We start from the raw sequence: 26568 nt of genomic DNA on the forward strand, positions 1-26568 counted from the left end.
GATTCCTTGTGCCTCAGCCTGCCTGACTGGAGTCATTGAGCAGCTTGACTGCAGCGGTTGCTTTGATTTCTCCTATTTCTCAACTGTTATTAATCCTCAACACACCCTCTCCCCCTGAGATTCGTACCAGTCAGCTGCTTTCACAGCTCAGGGAGGGCGAGTCCCTCACCCGGGCTGACCTGCAGGACTGGCTGACTGGGAGCCCAGAGCACGCTTGCTCCTCCAGGACTGGGCAGGGCAGCCACAGTCCACACGCGAGAACGCTCCTCGGGCCGACCTGGAAGCCCTCCGAGGGACTCACCGAGCTCTCGGAGCTCGGAGCTCGAATGGAGGACGGAGCCCTGGGCAGCCACAGCCGTCCTGGCTGGCCCCTGTGGTCTTGGCTTTGGAACCTGCAGTCCGCCAGGCTCAGAGAGGGGGGCGGGTGCTCAGGGCCCGGCAGGAGGTGGAGGGAGGAAGTACCCAGGAGGGTGATGACATCACAGCCCAGCCCTTGAAAGATGAGCTGTTCCTGCCAGCCGCTCCAGCTCACTCCCTCCTCAGAGGGGAGGGGACATCAGACAGCCCTGCTGGACTCCGCACGAGAAAGCGACCAAGGTGCCCGCGCAGCTCCCTCCGGACAAGGTGGGTGTCCCCCAGCGCAGAGGGACGGCGGGCAGGTGGGGGCTGCAGGGGCTGATTGCCAGGCTGGGACGCAAGTTGCCCTCAGGTCCTGGGGAGTTTGGTAAAAGTTCGCTCCTTTCCCTAGTGCTGACAAGGGACAAGAAAGGCTCCCAGCGAGAGGCACTCTCTCGTTTGCTTTAGGTTGCCTTCTCGTGGCCGCGGGGTGACGGACAGGCGTGTGTGCACTCGTGGGAGCCATGCAGGGCAGACCCGATCTGATGTCTGTGCTCTGGGTGGGCGCCTGGGGCGGACGGAGGGCTTCAGTCCAGGTGGGGTGTGCCTGGGACAGGGGTGGGGTTTAGACTCCAGAACCTGGCTATTCACTCGCCGCTCTGCCGCTGCCTACGGGCCCTGTGTGACCTCGCACACATTACTTGACCTCTCTGAGCCTCAGTTCTTCTGTGTGCAAAGACCCTGCTGGCCGGCCCCTTGCAGTGGCACGGGTTACATCTGGCTGAGGGGGAAGGAGCTTTGTAAATGTTGGCCATGCGCACGGAGGTGGTGACTTTAACTCAGACAGGACTTCTTGTCCCTGGACCCTACCCACTGCCCTGGTGCACGACAGAGGGGCAAAGAGTGTGGGCTTGCATTCAGCCCCAGGTTGAAGCCCCAGCTCTGTTCCCGCCCCTGAGTGACATTTTTTACCACGTTTTCCCTCGCGTCTTGAGCCACAAAGCTGTCCTGGCAGGGCAGTTGCAAAGACAGAGATGGGCTCATGCCTGCAAAGTGCCACATACACATGCAGCTGGTGCTCGGTAAACGGTAGACGTTGTTAAAACTGCTGAGGGCAGGTGATTTCGTGGGCCCGGGTGGGGAGGACAGTGGGCGCCGTCCCCCGGGCAGGCTGGAACGCGCCTCCCTGAGTCACTGGCTGCCTGTGGCTCTGGCAGCCCACGCGGAGCAGGAGCTCCGGCCCAGGTGTGGGGCAGCGGGGGCCCTGGGGCCAAACCTGCCTCTCGTTTCTTCTCTGAGCGACTGCAGGGGGCACCGCTGTCCTCCTTCTCTGGAGGGACCCCCTCTGTGCCCTTCTGGGCCCTGGCCACCGTGGAGGTGACGGGAACCTTCTGTAACCTGGAGCCCCCAAGCTTGAGGGAGGAGTTTGCTGTCTTCCCCCTCCTTGGGGCAGGAGTCGGGCAGGGTGGGGGACGGCCAGGAGAAGGCTCCCAGGGTGATCCCTGCCACGGGCGGGATCCCAGGGTCTCAGCCCAGCTCTGCCCTGAACTCACAAAGCCCCTGCCGCCACATGCTCCAAGCCCCCTGCGGAAGAGATGAGCAAATCCAGTCTCAGGGTGAGAACGCAGCCCAGCAAAGCCTTTGCTCAGGGTCCGGGGACATGACTCCATCTCTTCGGGACTCGGCCTCTGCCATTTGCAAACAGGGAAGGGTCGGGAGATTAACTGAGCACAGACGGTGAGACTGAGTCGTGCTGGGGATTAGACCAGACTCAGGAGGTGCTGGCCGACATGACCAAGCAGGCGAGACAGCTCTGCCGTGTGGTCTCCACTAACCGACTCTGTCTGCCTGAATGTTCAGAGGGCGTCTGAGGGCACCGCCAAGGGTGGCCCCCTCACCTGTGTGCCACCTCACGGTAAAGGGGGGGGTCCACGTGGGGCAGGGGAACATGCCCTGAGACCTACCGGGGGCTCTGGTTTTCTGAATGAAAGCAGAGATCCCGTCTGTCCAATCACAGAGGCCCCCACCCCCATCCCCACCCCACACTGAGATCTGTGCCGGCCACACAGCAGGCTCTGGTCAGGATTTGCTGAATGAGTGAATGGTTGGATGGGTGGGCAGATAGATGGATGGATGGATGGATGGACGGATGGATGCACAGACAGGCGAATGGATAGATAAGTGAACACTGGTCACAGAGTGGGCACAGAAAGCACACCAAGTCCTCCCTCCATGCAAGAAGCCAGACTGAAAAGGCTTCATACTGTAGGCCTCCCACTCTGCGACTTTCTGGAAGGGGCAACACCGTGCAAACGAGGAAGATGTCAGGGTTTCCAGAGCTGGGGAGGAGGAGGGATGAGTAGGTGAGCACGGGGGATCTTCAGGGCAGTGGGACTACTTTGCCCAAAGCTGCAATGGCGGACATGTGTCACTCTGCAGCTGTCCAAACCCACAGCACGTGCACCCCAAGAGCGAGCCCCAGTGTGCACTGCGGGCTTGTGGGAGCAGGCTTACCGACTGTAGTCAAGGTGCCACCCTGGGGGTGTTGGTAGCAGGGGCGGCTGTGCAGGGTAGGGGTTGGAGGGATGTGGGAAGTCTCTGTACTTGTCGCTCAGTTTTCCTGTGAACCTAAAACTACTCCAAAAAGTGAATGCGACTTGAGAAGCCAGAAAAAGGCGCACAGAGCAGGCCTATGTGTTGCTTTGAGAAGCCAGACGGCACTGGGAGCATCTCAGGGCCAGGAGTCGAATGAGGAGAACTTACTAAGACTTGATAGCTGAAGAGCACCAGGTGTAGCGCCCACCCAGTCCAGGAATCCCCTGACCCCTGAGTATCCATCTCAGTGTGCATGCCTCCAGGGATGGAGAGCTCGCTACTGTGCAAGGCAACTCGCTCCATCTCGGGAGAGTGGCACCTTTACAGAGCTCTTCTTTAGACTGAAGCGGAACTCCTCTCCCAGTGAACAGTGGTCCGTCCGATTTCCATTTCTTGGAGTGGGACTGGTAATTCTGGCCTTTATTGGTCCCCTCTCAACTAGATGTCCACAATTCTTTCACCAAGACACGCTTTTCGGAACAAATCCAAGGAGTCAGCTGTTTCTCTGGCTCCGTCATCCAAGGGGGATCTGGAGCTTCCTGCAGCCTAGGGAAGTGTGAGTCCCCCGCCCCTGAACTATCCCAGCGCAAAGCAGGCTGGACGAACAAGGGCTCTGAGTTCAAAATCTGACAGTTGTTGGCCAGAGAAGCTCTCTGAGCCTCGGCTTTCTCACCCGCCTGGGGCGGGGGCTCCCCCTTCCTATTCCTGGGACCGGGGGAGGGTGAGCCCAGATGGTACAGGCACAGAGCAGGCTGCTGCCAGGCTCACTCCGCACATGCACCTAGCAGATGGATGGCCTCTGGGGCCTGGAAAAGGAGCCCCCCAAGCCCCCCAAAGAGATGTTGTCTTTGCCCTGCAGTGGGGTCACGGGCTTGGGAACCCCCCCGCCATGCTCATGTTCCTAGGCAATGCATCTGTGGGCGGTGCCAGCCGAGGCCCTGACATACTGCCCCCCACCCATAGACTTGAACTTTCCACCCCCACCCCCAGCACCTTGGGCCTCTCTGCGCTCTGTGGCCAGGGGAGTGCTGTGAGGCGAGGCGCAGAGGACTGGCTCCCAGACCCCCAGGAACCCACGAGCTAGCTGAGCTACTTCGGGCAAGTCACTTGCTCCTCTGGGTCCGCATCTGAGGGTCAGGAGAGCCTGGGCCGGACAGCTCGTGGGGCGGTGCAAACTGTGGCGTGCTGAGCCCTGGCACAGCCCTGCGGCTTCTGTGTTTGTTATTGTGCTGACGCGTAGCCATGACGCCACATCCCCTCCTCTTTCCTGCGGGGCCCCTGAGTGGCCACGCTCCCGGCTGAGTGGCCTGATGGGGAAAGACCAGTCATTTGCAAACTCCATTGTGACCTGGAGTCACCTGGACGTTGGTCCCCCACACAGATGCCTGAGCCCTCCCCTGGGACTCCGACCTGGAGGTCTGGGTGCCCAAAGACCTGCTAACAATCCCAGGGATTTCGAAGCAGGTGGGCCGCCATCCACACTTTGAGGCACACCGCCTTAGCAAAGAGCTTTCTGAGGGGAGCAAACCCGAGAGGAACCTGGGCCCTGTCTCTGCCCTGGACCTCAAAGCCACCCTCTGTGGACCCCCCTGGAGCCCTGTCTAAGGCCCCATAGCTGAGCGATTCGGGGTCCCCAAGCCCATTCCTGCCCCCTCCCACCTCTCAGACTGACAGACACACTCGCCCTGAGAACGGGGAGCCTCAGGAGCCCCCAGCCCAGCTCCTCGGGGCCTGGGAAGCATCACATGGTGTCCTGTTTGCCCCACCCAGCCGGAAGCCCCCCCCCCCACCAGGGGAGAGGCCGAGCCCAGCCCAGAGTGCGGCCCCCCGTGCGCCTGGAGTGTGGCCGCGGACAGGAGGCCCTGGGGCCCTTCCGGGGCCTCGGGGACTGTGCTTCCCGGCCACTTGGGAAACCAGCCCCACCGAGTAAGTCCGGAAGGAGAAAGGCGGGCTGTGGGAAAAGGTAGTGGGATCCCTGAAACCAGTTCTAAGGAAGGGCTGACAAATTGGTTGTAATGAGATTGTGAAGGTTTACAACTATTTAGAAAGGATACGTAAAATAGAAAAGACATAAAAATTAAGGAATACTCTGGAACGAAAATTCCTCATTATCGTAACTAAATCTGGAAGTGGGACGGAGGAGGGAGCAGGGGAGGAAAAGTGTGATTTTATCTTACCCGGAAGAATGCTTATTTTTCTATTATTGATGCTAACAGGTAGATACAAATTTTAACAGGTTTATTAAAAATGGAAAGATACCCTCCAGGAGAGTAGAAGAATACATGTATATATGAAACATATTACATTTATTATAAGTTATATTACTTTGTACTCTACAAGGAATGCACTTCCACGGGATATTTACAGATGCTATGCTGTAGCCCCTAAAAAAACCTCAGTAAATCCAAGATGTTGAATTCTTACAGGCTGCGTCACCTGGCCTTACTATAGAAAACATCAAACATCAAAACTGAACATCACACACCACTGGACAATTTTACAAAACACTCTTCTTCCCAACTCTCCCATCAGAGATCACTGAGACCGAAATGATAGATAACTGAGCGGTGGCCGGCAATGCAAACGCTCCTAACCACGTTCCCGGGTGCAGCCAAAGCTGCATGCACAGGCCAACTCATGCCGCTCATCTAGCATCCCTAGCACTCAACAGGGCAGATGGCCGGCGCATGAACAAAGTGTTCAGTTTAACAAGCCAAACAATGCCCAAAAGCAGTAGGCAAAAGAACAAAAGCCATGATAACAAAAACAAAACAATGCATCAGAGAGGAAAAAACATTAAAATCGGAAGTCCACCTAAGGAGAAACCACACGCAGGCTGTCTGACGAGAGGGGAGGAGAAGGGAGCAGCAGGAAGCCAGGCCCACCACGCAGGGAACTGCAGTGAGATGCTGGACAGAGCCGTGGGCGGCCACAGTTGGGTCCCCGAGTCCCAGCCTTTTCTCAGGCCCGTTGTCGGGGGAGGAGCTGCCTGGCTGAGGGCTTTCCTTGGCCCCAGAAAGGTCTCCTATCCTCTGGGCCCTCATTCCTCAGGTTCCTGTGCCCCTGAGCAGCAGACACCTCACCTATATAAAGGTGGGGTTGCACGGAGCTAACGCCCCGACCCGGGTCACGCCGGTGCCTGGGGCTCCACCGTCTCTGCCTCCACCTGCACACAGAGGCCTCACTCACAGCCCACGGGCCAACACGCTCACAGAGGTGCTACATATTTAGCCACCGGTGTTTTTTAAAAGAGTCAATATTTAAAAACCAAAATATCTCAGGTAGAAATTCAGACTCCCAGCTTCTCTAGAAACGCAGGCAGCTCGGGCCCCGCTGACCTTGAACGCCCCACCTGGTCGCACGCAGCCCTTCAGGGGAGGGCGTGGTCCTCCAGGTGCCCACAGAGCCCCAGCCTCTGCTCTCACCTCCAGCCCGGCCCCCTGGACCGGGCCTGTGGGTGCTCGAACTTGAGGCCCTGCCTCACACCTGCAGACTTGGAGAGGGGTGGGCGGGGGAAGGGCCACTGAGGCAGAACGGAGCCAGTCACTTGTTCGAGTGAACATGTAAGGGCGAGGGATGGGAAGGAGGAGCTCACGTCCCTGGCACACGCCCACTCCCCCCCCCCACCCCCCGCCATGCTCACTGGGAAGGAAATCCTGAGCAAGGGGAGGGAAAGGCAGGCCCCTCCCCACACCGTGGGCAGGGAAGTCGAACGATAAAATGGGCCAGTGGTTACACTGCCTGAAAGATGGAACAGCTCCCACACCTACAGCGGGAACACCCAGCAGTGCTCTTGAAACCTTGCTGGAGGGCCTGGCTGCTCTGAAAAGGGGAAGGAAAAGCTGGCACGAAGCAGGGCAAACTGAATGACCCGGCGCACTAAGCACACCGGGCCCTCTGATGCCTCTGGGCCTTCGTTCATGCTGTTCCCATGCCTGCAGTGCTTTTCCTCACTCTCCTCCAGCCTCTTCACCTACTTCATTCCTACTCATCCTGTGAGATGAAGTCTTGTAGGAAGTCTTTTATGCCCCTGTCCAGAGGGCTGCAGTCCCTCCTTGGTGCCCGCACCGTGGCCGTGGCCCCTCAGTGACAGAGCGGGCATGCTGCATCGCGGTCATCGGTGTGTCTGTCTCCCCTGCCAGCCTGTGAGCCCCCGAAGGCCAGGGCCTCGGCTCACCCGCCCGTCCGTCCCCAGCCCCCAGCTCAGGGCCCGCATGCGCGAATCCCACTGGCCCTGTCCCTCTGGAGAGCCCTGACCCTCCCTCACACACACACTTTACACAAACACACACAGCCTCTCTGCCGCCTGCGTGTCCCCACAACCAGCTTGTGGCGAGTCTAGAACATGTCTGAGTTGTCGTCCTTGTGGCCAGGTGTCAAGTCCTTTCTGCGGAGGGCCCTGGGCCCAGGGAAAACGAGGGTGTGTCCAATGGGGGCAAGGAAGGGCCACTCGGAAGTGTATCCCAGCCCCACCCCCGGGCAGCCGTGCCACCCAAAACTGTCACGAGTGTGCCTCTGATCAACCTGCAGGGCAGGGCGGTGTCCCCGCCTGAGAGCTGAGGAGACAGCTAGTCAGAGGCCGAGCCGGGGCGGGGCCTGCTCCAGTCCGGGTCTTCCCACGAGGCCCCTGTGCCCACCTGGACGGGCGAAGGTGTAGCAGGAACTCAGGAGGGGCGCCCAGGCCGGTGCAGAGACCAGTCTAGCTGCTGGGGAGGGAGCGGGAGGGGGCTGGGGCCGGAGGGGCGTAGCGGCCCTAACGGCCCAGCAGGGATGCCTTGCACGCCCCAGCAACGGGCACGCGATTTCCTGCGAGGACAAACATCAGGCACGGGAAGGGCCCCGCCCGCAGCCCGGGGAACTTCCTCCAACAGTCTGTTCGGACTGTGGTGGCTGTGGTTGAGGGGCTGGGGGCCCCTGGGGCAGTCGCTGCCCAGAACCACTCGTGGATTTGGGGACAGTGGAGGCAACCGTCCTTCCAGAGGCAGGGAAGGGAGCGAGGACCAGAGAGACCCAAGGGCCGGGGGTGACTTCCCCGGGTCCCGGCCACCACCAGCACTCGGGACACACTGCTCTTCGTCCTACAGGTGGGGGGACCCAGGCTCTGAGAGGGGCTGCTCACTTGAAGCCACGTGGCTAACAAAGGGCAGAGCTGGGGCCCACAGGCCTGCCGCCAGCGTGCTCTGTCACCCCGTTCTGGGGTCGCACAGCAGGTTTGCCTGCCGTGCCGTGCCGGAGCCGACCGGACAGGGTGGGGGGAGGCAGCACACAGAGGAAGGAGCACCGGCCGGCTGCAGGTTCTCTGCACCAGCAAACACATCAGACCCCAACAGAGGGGCCCTGCAGACTTGGGGGGAGCCCGGTGCGACGCTGAGGGGTCCCTCGTGAGCGGAGGGGGAACCCTGGGAACCCGTGTTCCCAGGTGCCCTCTCTGTAACCAACCCGAAAAATCCCTCACAGACCACCTGCTTCTGTCCTGTTCCTCTGTTTCCTTGGGACCCCCAGGTCAGTTTGCCCCTTGACAATGAGGGGCTTCTGCCGCCCCGCAGGGAAGCCCACCTCCCCACCGTTTCCCTCTGCAGCCGCTCGCCGGGCCGGCTGCTCTCCCCCAGGGGGTGAGAAGCGCACTCCCTCCACCTGGTCAGGACCAGGGTGGGGCCAGGGAGAGGGGAGAATCATCGAAGAAACAGTTTGTAAATATTTGAATGTTGCCTTTGAGATGAAAACATGATTGGGCAATTATTTACCAGTCTTTCATGTAAGCAAGTTCTTCCTTGGAGCAGGAGTTGGCTGATGATCTTTCTTGCATAAGCTAAGCCATAATTCATTCCCTATTTTACAAAAAAAAACAAAAACAAGGAAAACACTTGGCTTATGGAAACATTTCCATCACAAAAGTCACGTGTGTTGCCCACACAAAAACTGGGAGACTCCTCCAGACAGCGGAGAAAACTCGAAAACAGCCCGGGTTCCAGGCTCGCGGGCAGCCACCAAGAGTGAGAATTGCCTTCCAGAATTTTCTGTACCATATGCGCCCGGCTTTTTCCCACTTGACAAGAGAGCAGAAGTCTTCTCTCTCTCCTGGCAGATTCTTTTTCCACCCATTTAAACAGTGCCTTAGTCCTAAACATTCTGCTCTTCTTACTCCCCTTGTCTAAAATACGATAGAGAGTTCTCTGCACTTTCCCATCCTGTTAATTATTCTCATAAACACCAAGCAAAAAGGAAATGGCATTTTTTAGCTTCTTGCTTTGCTTCATCAAATTATCCAGAAAAAAAACAGAATTATCCGGAGACAGGTTGGGGAGCCCCTCCGCCCTCCCCCGTGCGACCCTGTCCGAGAGGACGTCTGGCTGCCACCCTCCTGTCTCCTCTCAGTCTGCGCCTGGCCCACACACGCGTGCAAACCACACTGCCGTCCTGCTGTCCTGTCGTCTCGCCCGTGGGTCCCTGCAGGAGTCAGGGCCCGGTGGCTGGAGGCGGGAGGCTGGAGGCGGGAGCCGGCATCTCCGCAGCCACAGGTGTCACTCACAGTGACAACCTCTGATGTGGACCCAGCGCCTGCAGACCACCCCTCCCCTCTCACGGATAAGGAAACTGAGGCTCAGAGCAGGGAAGGGGCCCGGCAGGGGGCACAGACGCCGTGGCCCGAGTCTCCTGCGCCGGGGTGCAGAGCCAGGGCATGGGGTGGGAGCCGTCTGGGAGGGCCTCTGCCTGGTGCTGAGTCACTGTGGGCCGAGCGGGGCACCGCGGAGGCTTTTGTCCGTGGTCCCCAAACCGTGAAATGCGAGGAGACCAGGCAACCTCGTGCCTGTTGGAAATTCTCCTCTATCCCGGCTCAGGAAATGGGAGCGTTCCGCCTGCTTTAGCGCCAGAAACACCAACCCGGGGGTCCCGGGGGCCCTGCAGCCCCAGAGGCCTCAGGGCCCCGGCCTGGCCAAAGCCCCTGTGCCAGCAGGGCCGCAGACTCGGTTCCTGGGAGGGCTCTGTGGCTGAGGTGGGCGCGCTCTCCTGTTCGCCAGCCCCTCCCCCCCGCACCCCGCACGGAGAAGGCGGCCTGGGGGGTGGGCACCCTCAGGGCAGACTGAGACCGACCCCAGCCCCCTGCGCTGCACAGCCGGCTGGGCTCCTGGCGGTGAGGGGCCTGACCTTTGCTTTTCTCCCCAAACTGCATGGGGTCACACGCGGGGTAACCTCTTACAGTGCTGCGTGGGGATCGAGGGAGGAGATGGGGTCTGCAAATCCCCCGACATGCAGTAGACACGTGTGTCTGTGTGTGCTCGTGCGTGCGCGTGCGTGACGGTGAGGCCCACCCTGCCACCAGACCGGTGGGTTCAGAGAGCTGCCAGTCACGGGCTGTCTGAGCTGGAGGGACATTCCCAAATCATCTGTGTGGCCACCTGCCCCGCTCCCTTCCCTACAGATAAGGAAACGGAGGCCCCCAGAGGGAAAGCCACCTGCTCAAAGGCACATGCTGCGTCCGTGGCCCAGGGCAGCGTAATAATAGTGACTACGATGACACCGTAGCTACTGCTACGATGACAGTAGCAAGACTGAGGGCAGCTGCCGCGAGCAGCCGCAGGTGCTGGCTGGCCCACGGGCCAGGCACCTGAGAACACCAAGTCACCCCATCCTCACGGCTACCCCAAGGAGGCACGCCGTACCTGTCCACACCTTGCGGGGCGGGAAGCAGGGTTTCGGAGAGAAGCCGGGAGCAGGGGGTCAAGCCAGGCCCGCCTGTCGCCTCCCTGCCCTCCCAGCAGCCCTCGCCTCAGACCGCCTTTGGGCCAGTAGGCCACCTCTCCGGGAGCCCCCCGGGAGGGGCAGACCTCGAAGGTGAGGAGGAGCCCCCCCGGGCTCTGGGAAGGTAGCCCCTCGGCTGTGGTGGAGGAGGGGGCCTGAGCCCTTCCTCAGCCCCAAACTCCGGGCCTTTCCAGCAGGGTCTGCCTCGGACGATTGACCACAGTCAACCTGGCTCTTCCCTGGTTCTTTAGTCTGTCTGGTGGCTTTGGGGTGACCACACAGGTCCCCATTTGTGAGCTGCGACCTCGGATACATCTCTTTCTGACCCTGCAGACAGCTCAGTTCAATCGCTCTACTCTCTCTGGAATCTTCTCCCACCCTCCTCCTCCTCCCCATCTCTCCACCTCTTCCCCGCCCCACTCCCATCTCCCCTTTCCTCACAGAGAAGGTTATCCCCCTGTCACCAAGAGGCTAAGTTGCTGGCCCCATCACCCAACTAGACAAATCAAGACAGGTCCAGCTTTGCGGGCTCCCGAGCCCAGGCACAGCGCGCACACAGGGCCGGGGACCAGGCTGACTCTTCCCGCCCCGCCTGCTGCTCCAGTCTGGGAGGGGCCGGGCCCGTTCCCCTGCAGATCCGCTCTGAGAAACATGCTTCCTGCCTAGAAAAGGTGTAGCTTTGGCAGAACCGGAGCTCTGGAATTTGGAAGTTCCGCTCCCCGAATCCCAACAGGCTCCCCCTCCCGCAGCGGAATTGGGCAAAGGGCAGAGGTCCATGGCTGCTTTGACTTGACTGTGGCTTTGGCTTGGGCAGGCCTGGCAGGGAGGGGCCGGGACCTGGGATTCTTGGAGCCTCCGGGGAGCGGGGCAGGGAGGCAGGGAGATTCCCGGACGTGCCACTCCCAGGGAAGGGGAACCACAGCCAAGGCTGAGTCATCACGCCCATATCTCCTCCAGCGTCTTTGGATGCCAGCGAGAGAGGAGATGAGCCCCTGGAAACACAGTGGGCCGATCCCATTGCCTCTGCTTGCATGCTTCTCAGGATGGGGAGCTCACTGCTTTACCGCGGCAGCTTATTTTCTCTTTAGCGACGTGGCTGTGCAAAGGTCTGCAGAATCAGCTATGACAGCTGCTCCTTCCCCCGAGGAGGAAATGAAGGCCCGGAAGTGCCAAGGCGTTTTATTCAAAGCCACGCCTGGTACCCAGTGATGGACACAGGAGCAGAACCCAGGGCCCTGATGCCTAGAAAATACTCCTTCCACCCCTTTGCTGCAGAGTCTTAGACAAGGGAGGGATCTCTGCTGGCTGAGAGGTCAGGGAAGGCTTCTTGGAGGTGGTGACATTTGAGATGTGTCTCGTACGATGGCGTAAGGGTGTGGCTTGATGTCCTGATTCTTTTGGTCCTGCCCATCATGGGTGCGCTCTTTCCTGCTCTGTCTCACACTGAGCATGGCCACAGGGAACATAAATTTATTGGACGGACAGACAGACGGATGGATAGGCAGGAAGACCACTCCCACAGGTGAACGGGAGGTGGTGGAGGTCCCTTCAGAGGTTAGAGCATCCTGTAAGGAGTCTTAAGGTCCCAAATATTTTTGTGCCCAAGGATTGTTTCTTTCCCTGCAGCTGGCTCAGAGTCTCTGTTTACTGTGTCTTCCACCCTCTGTTTTGTCAACCAGGCTGGTGACAAAGGTCACAGCACACACTTGCATCTGGCAAAGGAGCCGGGCCAACAGCCAGCTTGGCGGAGGCCCCTGGCCAGCTGCCCTCTCCTCCCACCCCAGCAGGGCCAGTGCCCCCCCGGGCCCCCCTCCAGGCTCCCCCCTGGCCACCAGGACCTCCAGGGAGCTGGAGTGCCTGTGGCAGGCGCTGCCCCCCCCCCCGGCCCCCGCAAGCCTGAGGGTCCGGAACCATCTCTTTTCTGGAAAACACACTCCCTCTGGACCCGTGGTTTGGGCTTTTGCTCTCTTGCAAGAATTTCTATTTCTTCCCGTTGTAAATTATTCACACACTCAGGGCCGAGACCCTGGAATGCCCAGAAGAGTGGAGAGAGGACTTCTCTCTCACCCGTCCGGGCAGCTGCTCTGAAGGGGCTGGCGAATGCCCCGCCGAGCCCACCCCCCTGGCACGGGTGGGGGCCCAGGCTCTGGGTTTCAGCCACATCTATGGTCAGACAATATGGGCCGACAGACAGCTCTGTCTTCTGCATGGGACGGGGACGGCCGTGCGACGATATAACATAGGAGGCCGGGCCCCAGGATTCCGGGACCTGGGCTCCAGTGTGAGCTCTACCACTGACCAGCCGTGACTGGGGGAGCATGCCCCCCATCCCCGGGCCTCTGCGCTGTACCCACTGGCGTAACTTCTGATACAACCGTGTCCAAGAGCCTCTCCCACACCCCCACGCCAGGAGCCCAGCAGGTTAACCCAGGAACGGTTTTGGGGGTAGAAGGAAGAAGAAAGGGGGACACGGCTGATACAAGAATCCCCCACTTCAATGAAGACAGCCCTGAAGCTCTGTCCCCAGCAACCCCAGACCCACGAGAGTCCCCACACGCCTGGTCACCTGGGACCTGGGCCAGACCCCTCGAAGTCTCCTGCCACGGGGGACAGGCAAGGCCTCTCTCTCCTTGCAGACTGGCATTTACTCACTGTGGGGCTTCAGAGACATCTCATCGCCTCTCTGGGCCTCAGTTCCCCCTCTGGAAAAGAGACAATAAGGGTGGGTTGAACATTTTCTTTTTTTTCTTAAAGATTTTATTTATTTATTTTTAGAGAGGGAAGGGAGGGAGAGAGAGAGAGAAACATCAATGTGTGGTTGCTGGGGGTCATGGCCTGCAACCCAGGCATGTGCCCTGACTGGGAATCGAACCTGTGACACTTTGGTTCGCAGCCCGCACTCAATCCACTGAGCTACGCCAGCCAGGGCTTGAACATTTTCTTTTAAAGCTGCACTCTTTCCCCCAATAAACTCGTGTGTGGGAACCCAACAAGGGGCAGAGAGGCAGGAGAGCCAATCTGTAGGGAGGATTTGAAGCTGGTCGGGCAAGTCCCAGTCACTACCTTGCGCCCTCACAGCCACCCTGGGGGTGCAGAGGTGCGTGACAGGTGCAAAGACTGAGGCCCTGGGGGGTTCGCCCTCCTGGCCGGTGCTATGCATAGCTAGTCGGTGCTGGAGCTCGGGCTCTGACCTGTTCGGATCTCAGGCACGCGCCCTGGGGTCCCTGTGGCCCTGACTCTGGGGGACGTCCCCAGGCAGCCAGCCCCTGCGCTCCCACATTCACGCACGAACACACACGCATTCACACTCTCGCACTGTGGGTGTTCCACTGCAGGCCGCCTGCCACACTCGGCTCAGCCCCCACACTGAGGGTGGCCGCCGAGGTCGGGACACTGAGGTCTCCAGCCCGGGAAACCCGCATCACCAAAGCGCCCAGAGACTAAGGCCCAGGGGCCGCCCACTTCCCCGCCCTACACTCCTCCCCCGCCTCCCCCAGGCAGCCGGCTGAGCCCTAGTCTGAGCCGCTCACCAGCACTGAGCTGCTTCCCTAGAGGGACGAGGTCACAGCACCCCCTCCTGGGGTAGCCAGGCTTGCAAGCCCACTTAGTCCCCTAGCTACGCTGCGGGGCTGCCCTTCACCGGGTAGAAGGTGGCCTGGTGAGAAAGACATGGCCTGGGGTTTGGCCCTGGGCAGATGTGCGTTTGAATCCTGGCCCTGCCTCTGGCTGACTGTGTGAGCTTGAAGCATGTCAGCTCAATTTGCTAAGCCTCTGCCTCCTGACCTGCAGCACGGGAACAACAGGCACCAGCCACCCTGTGGGGTCTGGAGGGCGTCACAGTGCCCCACCCAGAGTGTGTCCTTTGCCTCCACCCCTCAACTGTGTCTGCTGGGGACAAAAAGAGAGATAGGGCTCACCCTGCCCTCTATCAGTCAGTCAACAATCATTGACTGAGCACCTACTAGGTACCAGGCACTCGACAGAGAAAGGAAGGGGCAACACAAGCAACTCTAATAGACATGCCCCTAAAGAAACGTCAAGGAGGAGGAGGAGGAGGGGGACAGGAGAGGGAGGCCTCCGCTGCCCGAAGCAGTTCAACCAGAGCCAAATGGCTGGCAGGAGACATGTGCTAAGAGGTGTGTGTATGAGGAGGAAGCGGGTGGTAGGACTGGCCCCGCAAGTCCAAAATCCGAAATTCGTTAGAAAGGCCATCCGGGAAGGGCAGGCCAGAGCCCTTCGGTGTGAACAGAAACAATTCTTCTGGGAAACCGGGGTTCTGCTCTTTAAAACCTGGAGCCGGTTGCATCAGGCCCACCTGGGCAACGGAGGCTCAGCTGCCGTATTTAGAGTAACTGACCGTGGACTTGAGTCACGTCTACAGAATGCCTCCGCAGCAGCAGCTGGTTCCATGTCAGATAAGGGGTTGGGGGGGAAGCGGGGGGTGCAGCTCAGCCAAGCCGACACGTGAAAACCACCCTCTGTGGCTGTGGCAGGCCCCCTAGGGGAGGCCCCGTGGAAGGGCTCGTCATGGAGTGGGTCTGGATTTCAGCAGGCGGAAGGGGGAAGGGCCCCCCAGGCAGAGGGCGGAGCCCCAGCGAAAGAGGTGGGGGGGGGTGGTAGGCAGGGGGACGTAGGACACTGCCCTGGGGGCAGGGGCACCGAGCGGTGTGGTGGGCCCACTGTGGAGAGGCGCCCCGCACGGAGGGACTGGAGTAAAGGGTGGCCTCGTGAACAGCGAACACACGCACCACGGTTCGTACAGGCGCCGTGTGACGACCGCGGAGCAGCACGGGCGCCTCCGCGCGCAGCCGCAGCCCACGCAGCGGTGCAGGGGCGGACGGGCTGGCTCGGGCGGAGTGAGAGGGGCTGAGTGCAGCGCCGGCGCTGGGCGAGGCGAGGGTTTCCATGCGCTTCACTGCGGTTACGTTACCTTTGGAAACACAAGGCGAGATTTTTTTTCTGTAAGGGGAAGGAGCGGTGTCAGGGTGTCAGGAAATCGCTCATTCATTAAAACTACGAAACCCCGTGCCCCGACAAGAAGCACAAAGTGCTGAACAGGAGAAAGACGAACGTGAGCCCGGGGTACCTGAGGGCCAGCGGAGGCGGGAAGCTGCTCTCTGACCTCCGCGGGAGAGGGGGCAAGTGGGTGGGTGGGGGCTCCGCTCCTCGAGGGTCCCCCCCCCCCGCCACCGTGTAAATGTCTCCAAACACTCCAGGCTTGTCCGGTGTCCGAAGGCTGGCAGGGCCCGCACGTGCGTCTGGGGGTGAGCTGGATCCTCTGACTCACCCCTCACTGGGAGTTCCTGGAACCGCGCTCCCCTTCCCAGAACACCCTCCTCGCCCCAGACAGCTTCGGTCCTTCTCTCGGGAGGAGGAGAAGAGGGCCCCTTGGGAACCGTGGGCTGAGGGCCGCACTCCCTGAGACCCCCGTCCCTGCCCCGACCCCGGTGTTTGTGTTGGCCTGCAGTCGGCCTTGGTGACCGTCTATAAAGAGCGTCCTGACTCAGGCCCATGCTGGTCAGGTGGTAGAGGAAAACTTTTTCTCTGGGGAGATGCTGGGAAAGGGTTGGGCTGTGATTCAGGAGACCTGGGTGCTTTCTGGCTCTGGCCTTGACTCCGGCTGGCTGGGAGGTCCGAGAGGCTGGGATGCGCCGCGCCGCCTGAGGGTGGGCAGACGAATGCGGCAGGCCCCCCAAAACCGCTCTGAGAAGCCTGAATAGGACGGGGGCAGACAGACACACTCACCCAGCCACACACGTCCCTGAAAGAGGGCTGCACACGGCACCAGGGGCACACCCGCCCCGGGGCCCCAGAATAGGACCGGGCGTTCGCAGACACACTCATCTGTCCGCCCAGCCATGGGGACGCTGCCCGAGAACCTCAGCTGAGTGTGTGAGTGGGTGGCCAGGCCACGTGGTAGGGACTCCCCCTGAACCTCACGCCCAAGGTGTGGCTGAAGCAGGCGGGGGGGCCCGGGTGGGGCGGGAAGAGCAGCGCATGTGCTGGGACAGGGTCACCGGGTACCTGGTGCCTCTGACACAGGCCGGCCAACTGCGCCTCCCAGTGGCCCCCGGAGGCCGGGGTGGCTTTCCTAGGAGCCGGATGGAGAGGGTCTTGCTTCCCGGCCTGCCTCCCACCTGTGAGCCCCCTGGGATCCTGGGGGCCGCGTCTCCCACACTCTGCCCTTCTTCCACAGGCGCGGTCTCTGCTGTCCCCGTGTCAGCTCCGCGACGATTTCTCCCGTCCCGGCGGAAGTCTCAGCTGTGACATCACACCCCCAACGTAAGTCGAAAATGTGCATCGTTTGTCATTTAAAAAACACCTGTGAAAAATGAATGCAAGGGGCTCTTACATTTAGCGTTGACTATAAACACCACGATGGAGTCTGGCTGGACCTGGGGTCCCGCCCAGACGGGGACCTGCTCTTGTTGCTGGGAAATGACAAATACCAGAGAGGTGTTGGGGACCCAGGGGCCACCCCAGTTAGCTCAGCAGCGTGCCTGGAGGAGCTACCACACGGGGGGCTACTCACCGTCCAGCGCACAGCGCTCCGCCTCCCCCAAGCAGCCACCAAGCGCCGGGCTGGACGGGCTCCGAGGCCGGGTGCCCTGGACAAGGCAAAACGCGGCCCTGGAGAAGGTGCTGCTGGGTGCTCCGTGGGGGCCGAAGACTCTGAGCCCCCCAGTCACGGATTCTTGGGAAACCAAAACAAACTCCCTCTCAGGCTAAAGGGGAATTTTCCCCTGACAGCTCCAAGACCCAATGTTTATATGAGTCAAAGAAAGGGAATATTTTGAAAGCAAGTCTTCTCGGACAGAATTCCAAGGGGGACAGTGTACCAGTGACTCAGAACGCTGGGTGTTCCTTCCAAAGCATCGTCGGTTTGGAGAAGGAGGGGTCAGCGTCACCTCCCCTGCCCCCACCCCGGCTCGAGGATCAGAGTCTGTGGCGGGCAGGGGGCCAGCCCCCAGGGGAGTGAAGGGACAGACTCAAGACCACACACACACAGAGGCGCACTCCTGGCCACTACCGCCGCCCCTGGGCCAGTGGGCCTGCTCCCCAAAAAGTCCTTCGAATAATCCTCTGACACCTGATTTCACAAGCCCGGGGTATATTCGTCAGGGCCCCAGAAGGAAACGGGGTGCGTTCAAACTGGGCAACGTGAAGAGAAGGTTGCTGGAGGGTCTGTTTGCAGGGCAGAGCAAAGGTCCCGCCCGCCGTCCCTCCTTCCCTCCCTCCCCACTCGTGGCCTGAGCCAGCGAGAGGACAGCCAGCCCTGGAGGCTCACGGGGAGGGAGCTGAGAGGCAAAACCCCCTCCTCCCTCCCCTCCCCTCCCTCCCTCGGCCTCCTGCTCAAAACCCCATGGGGTGCCGGATGGCAGAGAGCCCACCCGTGGTGGCCCTGGAGGGGGACTGCAGGGAGAGTGACCTGGAGTGAGGCGAAGGTCCTGCCCCAGCACACTGCAGGTCTCCAGAGAAGAGACAGAGAAACGACTAGAATCACCTCAGACTCCCGCTTCTCCGGGACCCTTCAACCCCCACGGGTCTCCGGGCATCTGGAGAGCCGAAAGCCCTCGGCTTTGTTTTGAACACGCGAGCGATGTTCACAGCCTTCGGCAAGCAGTCAGGACCCTGCTGGGCTGATTCGGCCAGATCCGGGGACACCCAGCCAGGCAGACGCAGGCAGGAAACCTGGGCTCCCGGCCAGGTGGCCGGGCTTGGAGGCCCCGAGGTACCTGGACAGCTGTCCCTGGCTGAGAAAGCTTGTCTCCTCTCTTTGTCACGGAATCTCAGTGCCCAAAAACACTCCGTAACTGTTGCTGAGAAACGCCTCGTTGGAGCACGTGACCCCTGTTGGGTTTTCTTCCCAAGGGACAGGCAGGGCTTCCTCCCCTCCCCTGGAGCCCCCTCCTTGAAGGATCCGCCGGGCTTTGCAGCTCGTGGCGTCCTGGGCAAGTTGCAAATCTTGGCCTCAGCCCTGACTGAGGGCTCCCCTAAACCTCCGCTGAGAATTCGTGGAACTCGAGTCCCCTTCGTGTCCTGTTTAGCAACCCGGGCTTTCCCTTTTCCAAGGTGTTCAAGTCTCCTAAGCCCGTGTCCACTGCCTTAGCTCCACCTCCCACAGCCGAGTGAGCACAGGAGGCCTAGAAAACCGGTGCTGCGTTTGCAGACTCCTCCAGCCGAGGGGTAGCTGGAGGCAGGGGCAGGCAGATCCGGGATCCACCCGTGTGCACGCCCACACGCACGCGTGCACCCGGGTTTTCACGCCACCCCGGCCAGGAGCGAGAGGGGCCTTGGGGTCCTGGAGAGACTCCAGGTCTGGCAGCAGAAGGGGGTGGAGCCCCACCGCCAGGTGTGTTGGCAACGACTCTGGGACGAGTCACCACACCCCTCTGTGTCTCACTTCCCCTTCGAGGCGAGCGTACAGCTGGCGCCGACCTCCCTGGGTGGGGGTGCAGGGAAAGGTGAGGTCGAGCAGAAATGGGCTTTGTCCCTGGACGCCCCACTGGACCTGGGATGCAGCAGGTGAGGGCCCGGCTCCGACCTGAGAGCACGTGGCATCAGCAACCATGGTGGCTGCCAAGGCTCATCTGCCCCATCCCCCTCATTGGCTTGTAAGCTCTGAGAGGTCCTGAGTCTACCTCCTCTCCCTCACCTCCTGGCCAGCCTGTCCTCTAGCCCCGGCCCCTCCTCCCCCGGGCTGCACACCCGCGCTGGGCCCCACGGCTGTCCCAGCCACACCTGCCAGTCACTAAAAGCACCTCAGACTTCACAGGTTCGAGCCTCAGCATGGGATCCTGCTTCTCCTAGTCAGCCCGCCCCCTTCTTCCCTTGGGGGGGGGGGAGGGGAGAGGAGTGGGGTGTCCTGGGCATGCCCTCTCGCTCATCCCCAGCCCCTCCATTTCCAGCCTTGCCCAGGCACGCAGCTGTAGGCTCTGAACACCCCCGGGACGCACGCCCCTCGGGCTCCATCGTCCCGAGCCTAGACTAATGCTCAGCACCTGCTAACAGGCCTCCCTGCTTCCGCTCTGCTCCCGTCCACCTCCCCACCCACCACGATCCCGGCCCCCCGCCCCACAGACGCCAGAACCCGACACACACGTACCCCCAGCTCCTTCCCACCTTGGGGCTCTTGCTCCTGCAGCTCCTGCCGCCCAGACGTCCTCCTCTCCACCGCAGTCCTTCGCCCCGTCGGCTCCCGCTCACCCTCGGGTCTCGCAATAAACGCCCACGTGTCCCCTGCCCCGGGCCGTGCCAGGACCCCATGCTACGTGCTGTCACGGGACCTTTCCTCTTACTTCACTGATACCGGTTGTCCCGTGTCATTCCCTGACCATCTGAGTCGTGCCTGGCTTCCGCAGTGAACCAGGAGCTCCTGGCGGCACACGCCGGGCCGGTCCTCAGCATCACACCCCGGCACCCGGCACAGGGCAGAGGTCTGGAGCGAAGGGCCCCGCCGGCCTTGCCTGGTGGGGAGCACGTGTTTCGGGGTCCCCGGCTGCCTTCTAACCGTCTTTCCTCTTCCAGCCAGCACCGGTGAGGCCTCACTCACATCCGCTCTGCATCCAGATGTGGTCTGTCTGGAAGAGACCCACATTCCTGTCTGTTTATGAAGAGCCGGTGCCCACCACGGTCCCCCCCAGGTGAGTCGGAGAGTCCTGCACGGACGTTTGTGGGTGGAGGCGGGCCTCCCACCCGGAGAAAGAGAGGGAGAGGGGACCCTCATCTCCTGGACAGCGGTCGCAGCAACAGCAGTGTGAAATCCAAAGACGATACCTCTTAAGGCCTGGAGAGGCCAGTGTTCAAACCCCCGCAGGCCCGTGGGGCAGAGGCGGTTCTGTGGGCTTTGGGGAAGGGGCCGCCGGGAGAGGCCACATCACTGGCAGTCATAGGCGCACCATCCTGGATGAACTTGGACATGAAGACAGTGCAACTCTGAGGTCAACGCCCAAGGAGTCACCGAGATGTGCCAGGTCACCATAGAGACAAGATGTCCTCAGAACGTGGCTGACGTCTTAAACAAGGCCGGACACTCTAAAAGAGAGAATGGGGGAACTTATCCCGAGGAGACGCAAGAGAAAGGGAGGGTCGGCCCCAAGTGGGGGCGGTGTTGCCCAGACACAGGGGAGAGGGGCCCGGCCTGGCCTCCGGGTCCCGTGGCAGGTGCGGGGCCCAGACGAAGGAAGTCACCAGGCGGCCATCTCAGCCGGGGCCACGGAGCTTGGGCCCTGCAGCTGACCCCCAGTCACACCCTCCTCGGGCCACCTTCGGGCCCTCCTGTGGCGTCTCAGGGTCAGCTCCGGGCCAGGTGCCCCTTGTGGGCAAGGAGCTATCTTGCTGGAAAGTTAATAGGTGGCCTCTGGCGTGAAGCTCCAGTCCCTGGAGAGCCCAACCGTGAGGGACCAGCCCCGGCCTGGAGCACCGAGGACACAGGTGTCTGGGGCCACAGAAACGGGGCCCAGGGTGGGGGCACGGGGACCGTCCGGGGCGGCCTGGCCAAGTCTGCCCGGTTTGCGTGGCTCAGGAACCGAGGGCCGGGGGCACGGCTTGTCCATGCCCCGTGATGCCTCGAGCCTCAGCCGGACCCACAGGGCTGTGAGTGTCCTCACGCCGTGGTGCCGGGCGGCCCCCGGGTCAGCGGCCCAAGAGCCCGAGGAGGACGCCGCACTGCACTCTGTGCCCTCATCTCGGATGTCACGCGCTGTCCCTGCCTCCGCCACCACGGCTGGGAAGCAAGTCACCGAGTTCAGGGAAAGAGGAATTAATCTCCACCCTCGGAAGCGAGGCGTAGCCACACATGTGGAGCATATTGGAGCCGCCAGAAGACTCTTCCCAGAGCATGTCTTCCGTCCCACCCTGGCTTCTTGGAGCCCTCAGGGCAGCACCTCGAGTTCTGAGCCCCACCCCCCGCCGTGACGGCTGTCTCATCCCCATTGTCGGCCCCATCTCCGGCCCCTCCCCACCTCAAACGTCTAGTCCACCCTCTGGAGCACGCCCGTGGCCTCCCGGCAGGTGCACCACTGCCTGGTGTGTCCTCTCTCCTCCCTGGCTCCTCATCCTTCCAGACCTGGCTCCGGAGTCACCTCCCACCTTCTGCCCTCTGCCAGCCCCTCGTCCTGCCCCTTGGCACTCGTCACATGCAGGGCCCCGGGGTGGGGGGAGGGACACTGGTATTCCCCTCTGGGTCCCCACAGCCAGGGCGGGGCTTGGCACGGACCAGGACGCCTTGGAAGGATACGTGCACCGATGAACATTTAACCACAAGTCTCCAGCCTGGCCCCCCGAAGCTGGGCAGCTGCTCCCGGAACCACAGGGGCTTTTCCCGAGAAATCCCGGGGCAACCAGCAAGTTCTTCCCAGGATTCGTTGCTCAATTCCTCCCGCGGAGCCTGCACAACCATCACCACCCAGGAAAAGCCCCTCTGCCTGCCCCTCCCCTCCCCCACCCCACGGGGCGCCAGGGAAACGGCTACTAGGCCGGCCCTCTGGGCTGTGTTTTCAGCTCTTCGATGTCTTCATGCCCACTCTTTCATTCGAGTCTTGCAACAGCCGTGCAAAGCGAAGAGAACAGAATGGAAGCTCAGAGAGGTCGAGCGGTTTGCCAGAACCGCACAGCTGGGGCTGGAACGCACGGTGGGTTAGGCGAACCCAGACTGTTTTGCTGAAAGGGGAGGTGAATTGGGCTCAACAGCAGCACTTCTGGAAAGCGAGCTGCCCTGCGGCCCGAGTCTCACCCAAGAGTGGGACAGGAGCCTCCGCGGTCGGGGTGAAGTCGTTGATCCAGATGTCGATGCGAACAGTGGCGCTGGCATCGGCTGTTTCGATAGTTTCTCAGAACGAGATAACTAACTGAGCTCCTCTGTGCAACCCCGAGTGGTAGGTTTTATTAGTCCTGTGTTACAAGGTAGGTCATCGAGGTTCAGAGGGGTTGATTAACTCACCCAAGGTCACACAGCTAAGGCATGAGCCAGGATTTGAACCCAGGAGGATGGTCTGGCTCCAAAACCCCCGCCCTCCCTCTGTGTTACATAACCTCTGACCACTGTGAACGCTTTGCCCAGGGAGGGTCCGACACTACGGCGCTGCCCGCTGCCAGCAGGAGGAAGGCCCGGGGGGGATGGGCCGTGGTCTCTGAGGCAAGTGGAATCTTCCTCTCTGGCCTGGTATCACGTTTCCAGTCTCATAGATTAATCACCTCATCACCTAGAGCCAGGCCAGGAGAGGCTAAAAGGCGGCCAGCTCCTTTTGGAAAAGGGTCCACGCAATAAGGAAGGAGTGTGTGCCACACATCACCCCTTCCCGGAAGCTTCCAGAACTCACGGTCATTACTGCTGGCGATGGGTTCTGGCCAGGGAGACACCCCAGTGGAGCTGGGAAATGAGGAGCGTGGGCTGTCCCTGCCAGCCCGAGGGGCAGAGCTGCCTCCCCGCGGCCCCGGGGGGTCCGATGAGCCTGAGCTGCCTCTCGGAGCGCGGCAGCCACAGAAAGGGCCCCAGGTCCACCCCTGGCCTCGCCTCCCGGAAGCTGCACGCTGGGTGCCCCTCTCCTTCCACAGCAGCCGTCTCTCCTCCCTCTGAGGCCTCGAGGTATAACAGTCTCTTCTCCACTTTCAGCGCTGCAATGCTCAACCTCACCTCGGGAGTCCTTCAGTCTGCTCTCAACGGGACCCATGTGGACAGCCATGGCTGCGTCCACTCCGACTGGTGGGGCTGGCTCAACGCCATCCAGGCCCCCTTCCTCTGGGTGCTGTTCGTGCTGGCAGCGCTCGAGAATGTCTTTGTGCTCAGCGTCTTCTGCCTGCACAAGAGCAGGTGCACCGTGGCGGAGATCTACCTGGGCAACCTGGCCGTGGCCGACCTGATCTTGGCCTGCGGGCTGCCCTTCTGGGCCATCACCATCGCCAACAACTTCGACTGGCTCTTTGGGGAGGCCCTGTGCCGCGTGGTGAACACCATGACCTACATGAACCTGTACAGCAGCATCTGCTTCCTGATGCTGGTGAGCATCGACCGGTACCTGGCCCTGGTGAAGACCATGTCCGCGGGCCGCCTGCGCGGTGTGCGCTGGGCCAAGCTCTACAGCCTGGTGATCTGGGCGTGCACGCTGCTCCTGAGCTCGCCCGTCCTGGCCTTCCGGACCATGAAGGACTACAGAGCCGAGGGCCACAACGTCACCGCCTGCATCATCACCTACCCGTCACGCACCTGGGTGGTGTTCACCAACATGCTCCTGAACATCGTGGGCTTCCTCCTGCCCCTGAGCGTCATCACCTTCTGCACGGTGCAGATCATGCAGGTGCTGCGCAACAACGAGATGCAGAAGTTCAAGGAGATCCAGACGGAGAGGAAGGCCACGGTGCTGGTCCTGGCCGTGCTGCTGCTGTTCGTGCTGTGCTGGCTGCCCTTCCAGATCAGCACCTTCCTGGACACGCTGCTGCGGCTGGGCGTCCTCTCGGGCTGCCGGGATGAGCACGTGGTCGACGTCTTCACGCAGATCGCCTCCTACGTGGCCTACAGCAACAGCTGCCTCAACCCACTGGTGTACGCCATCGTGGGCAAGCGCTTCCGCAAGAAGACCCGAGAGGTGTACCAGCGCCTCTGCCGGGCGGGGGGCTGCGCGGCGCCACCCACCCTGACCGAGAGCTCCATGGGCACCATGCGGACCTCCATCTCGGTGGATCGGCAGATCCACAAACTGCCGGTGTGGGTGGGCAGCAGCCAGTGAGCGGAGGCGCCTGGGCCGCCGTGGATGTGTGTGAGGGCTCGTGGAAGGTCGCTCCGCAGGGTGTGCCTAGCTAGGAACGGAAGTCATCCCGCGTGGGACCGTGGGCAACAGGTCGGCGTCTGCGGCAAACCCAGGAGCACGGTTCCTGCCCGGCCCCGGTTGCCGCGAGCACAGATGTGTGGATGGGGCGACCCCACGAAGAGGCAAGGGCTCCATCAGCGTGACAGCATTATTCTTATTTGCTGCCACACCGGGGCCGGGCCTGCTTCTTCCCAGGAGTGGACGGGACCTGGGGATAGGGACAGGAGTGCCTGAGCTTTCCTCCCACGTGGTGTCCCCCCCACCCCTGCCTGCCCCAGCATAACAGCTCAGGACTCCAGGAGAAGTGGCCCCTAGCCTTGGTGCGGGGCTCGGTGCACGCCGTGCCTGGCCAAGTGCTGCCACTGGGCCGGGACTGCAGAGGCTGATGCCACAGATGAATGAAGGTGAATCTCTGAGGATCCCTGGTGAGAACCAGGAGATCAGGACTCTGTCACTCCCCTTGCCCACAGACAAGGGGGTCTATGCCCAGGAAGGACCCAATAGGCACTAATCCAGCACCTGCTGTGCACCTACACAGCGTTGAGCACGGAGGGCAAGAGGCTGGAAAGAGAAAGGGCAGGCTCTGTCTGGAAGGAGCTTGCAAGCTCTAGTGGCCCCTGGAAGTCTTCCCTGCAGCACAGTCGAGCAAACCCTGGGTGCCACGCAGGGCAGAGGGGCGAGGTGCCTGATGCCCCAGCTCCTCTGACCGCTGCCTCGGTTTCCCCCTCTTTTGAGTGAGGCTGTGAGGCTTAAAGGAGGGGACTGGCATAGACGTACTTTGAAAATCCAATGGTGCTACGTGAATGTGAGGTGTTGTTATGCACACGGAACAGGGTCTTGGGGGACAGAACCTGGAGGACCAGGAGGGTCTGGGCGTCAGGCAAAGCGCCCACAAATCCTGACCAATTCAGCTCCAGATTTTAAAGCAAGAGGGTTAGGAATGATTCCCTCCCCATTCCAGCTCCCCGCCCCACCCTGGCCCCTGCCAGCCACACCCTCCGCCCAGTAAACACATGCCCTTGGAGCTGGAAGAAGAAAACGGGGAGGAGGAAGGAGGGGCCATACAGTGTTAGAAGGAAGCTAAATGACGCACATGTTGGGAGTGGAACAGAAAGGCCACTTTGCAACTTGTGTGGCCCTCGCTCCTCAGTGGGTGTGGTTGGTCTGAGGGTCTCCTGGGAGCAGGGCCGCCTCAGGGCCCTGGGCTCCCAGCAGTCCCTGAGACCACACGTGGTCTGAGGAGCCGGGGTCGTTCTGCAGGAGGGGAGCTGCCTGGGGTGGTGCAGGCGCCTCAGTGAAGGACACCTGCCCTGCAAGCGCCCCAGAGAGCCACCGCTGCTTTGTAAGGCAGGCGCACAGCACAGACGACAAGAGACTGGTCGCCAGGGCAAACCGTGTGCTTTCTGCTTTCTGAGCAGCAACGTGAATGGAGGGGTGTCTGCACAGCTCCTCCTTTTGTTCCGGCTCCCAGAGCCCCGAGCCGCCTCCTGACGCTGCCAGCGGCGGTCGGGAGCCGTGGGACTTCCCAAACCCCCCGCAGGGCTCTGCCCTGAGGCCCAGTGGTGTCCAAGCCTCTGCGGCTGGCTGCGTGCCCTTCTGAGTAAAAGGATTTTAACGACACGGGCCACATACGTATACTTACTCACACGTATTACAACGCACACTCTGAAAGAGACTCAAGTAGGAATTGAAGAAAATGAAATAGGATTTGAACACCTCCCCCATCCTACACTCCTCCATTGGCAACTCAGCGCCAACCTCCCCCCAGGGGCTCAGGAGGCCCCGGGAGACCCCAGAATCATCGAATGGTGGCAATTCCACCATTGGCACGTATAATATATATTTATGGAGTGCTTTTCATCTGACCTCTCTGCCACATCAGCAGCGTCCTCTCCAAGGTCCAGATTAAAACAGTTGTCTAACCACTACTTGCATACTCCCAGTGACGGGGAACTCACTATCCAATTGGGGTCCCCTTTATTACCCATATATTCATCCATTCCCTCATTCATTAAACAAAACTTGCGTTCTGTGTCTACGGGAATGGCACTGCCCATCTACACATCTGTCCGTCTGTCCGTCTGTCCATGCT

The 26568-nt window shown here is 61.1% G+C and overlaps 1 protein-coding gene across 2 annotated transcripts; it reads left to right on the top strand.

The window, feature by feature from the left end:
• Nucleotides 1–215: 215 nt before the first annotated feature.
• On the top strand, nucleotides 216–25985 carry BDKRB2 (bradykinin receptor B2). 2 transcript variants are annotated; one of them, XM_028507595.2, is made up of 4 exons: nucleotides 216–624; nucleotides 16868–16953; nucleotides 20200–20315; nucleotides 23285–25985. In XM_028507595.2, the coding sequence occupies exons 3-4, from the start codon at nucleotides 20242–20244 to the stop codon at nucleotides 24393–24395; spliced, it is 1185 nt and encodes a 394-aa protein (XP_028363396.1). In that variant the 5' UTR covers nucleotides 216–624; nucleotides 16868–16953; nucleotides 20200–20241; the 3' UTR covers nucleotides 24396–25985. The 2 variants fall into 2 exon arrangements, with proteins under 2 accessions (XP_028363396.1, XP_035869658.1); XM_036013765.1 differs by having other exon boundaries at nucleotides 20200–20310; nucleotides 23280–25985.
• The last annotated feature ends 583 nt before the right edge of the window (nucleotides 25986–26568 follow it).

This window comes from Phyllostomus discolor, chromosome 1 (assembly GCF_004126475.2).
Source record: "Phyllostomus discolor isolate MPI-MPIP mPhyDis1 chromosome 1, mPhyDis1.pri.v3, whole genome shotgun sequence".
In the NCBI taxonomy this organism is placed as follows: domain Eukaryota; kingdom Metazoa; phylum Chordata; class Mammalia; order Chiroptera; family Phyllostomidae; genus Phyllostomus; species Phyllostomus discolor.

Bases quoted from the DNA above. Each gene is read 5' to 3' on its own strand.
- BDKRB2 (XM_028507595.2), top strand. From the start codon at position 20,242: ATGTGGTCTGTCTGGAAGAGACCCACATTCCTGTCTGTTTATGAAGAG. The intron at 20,316-23,284 runs GTGAGTCGGAGA...CTCCACTTTCAG, and splicing joins CCCACCACGGTCCCCCCCAG to CGCTGCAATGCTCAACCTCA.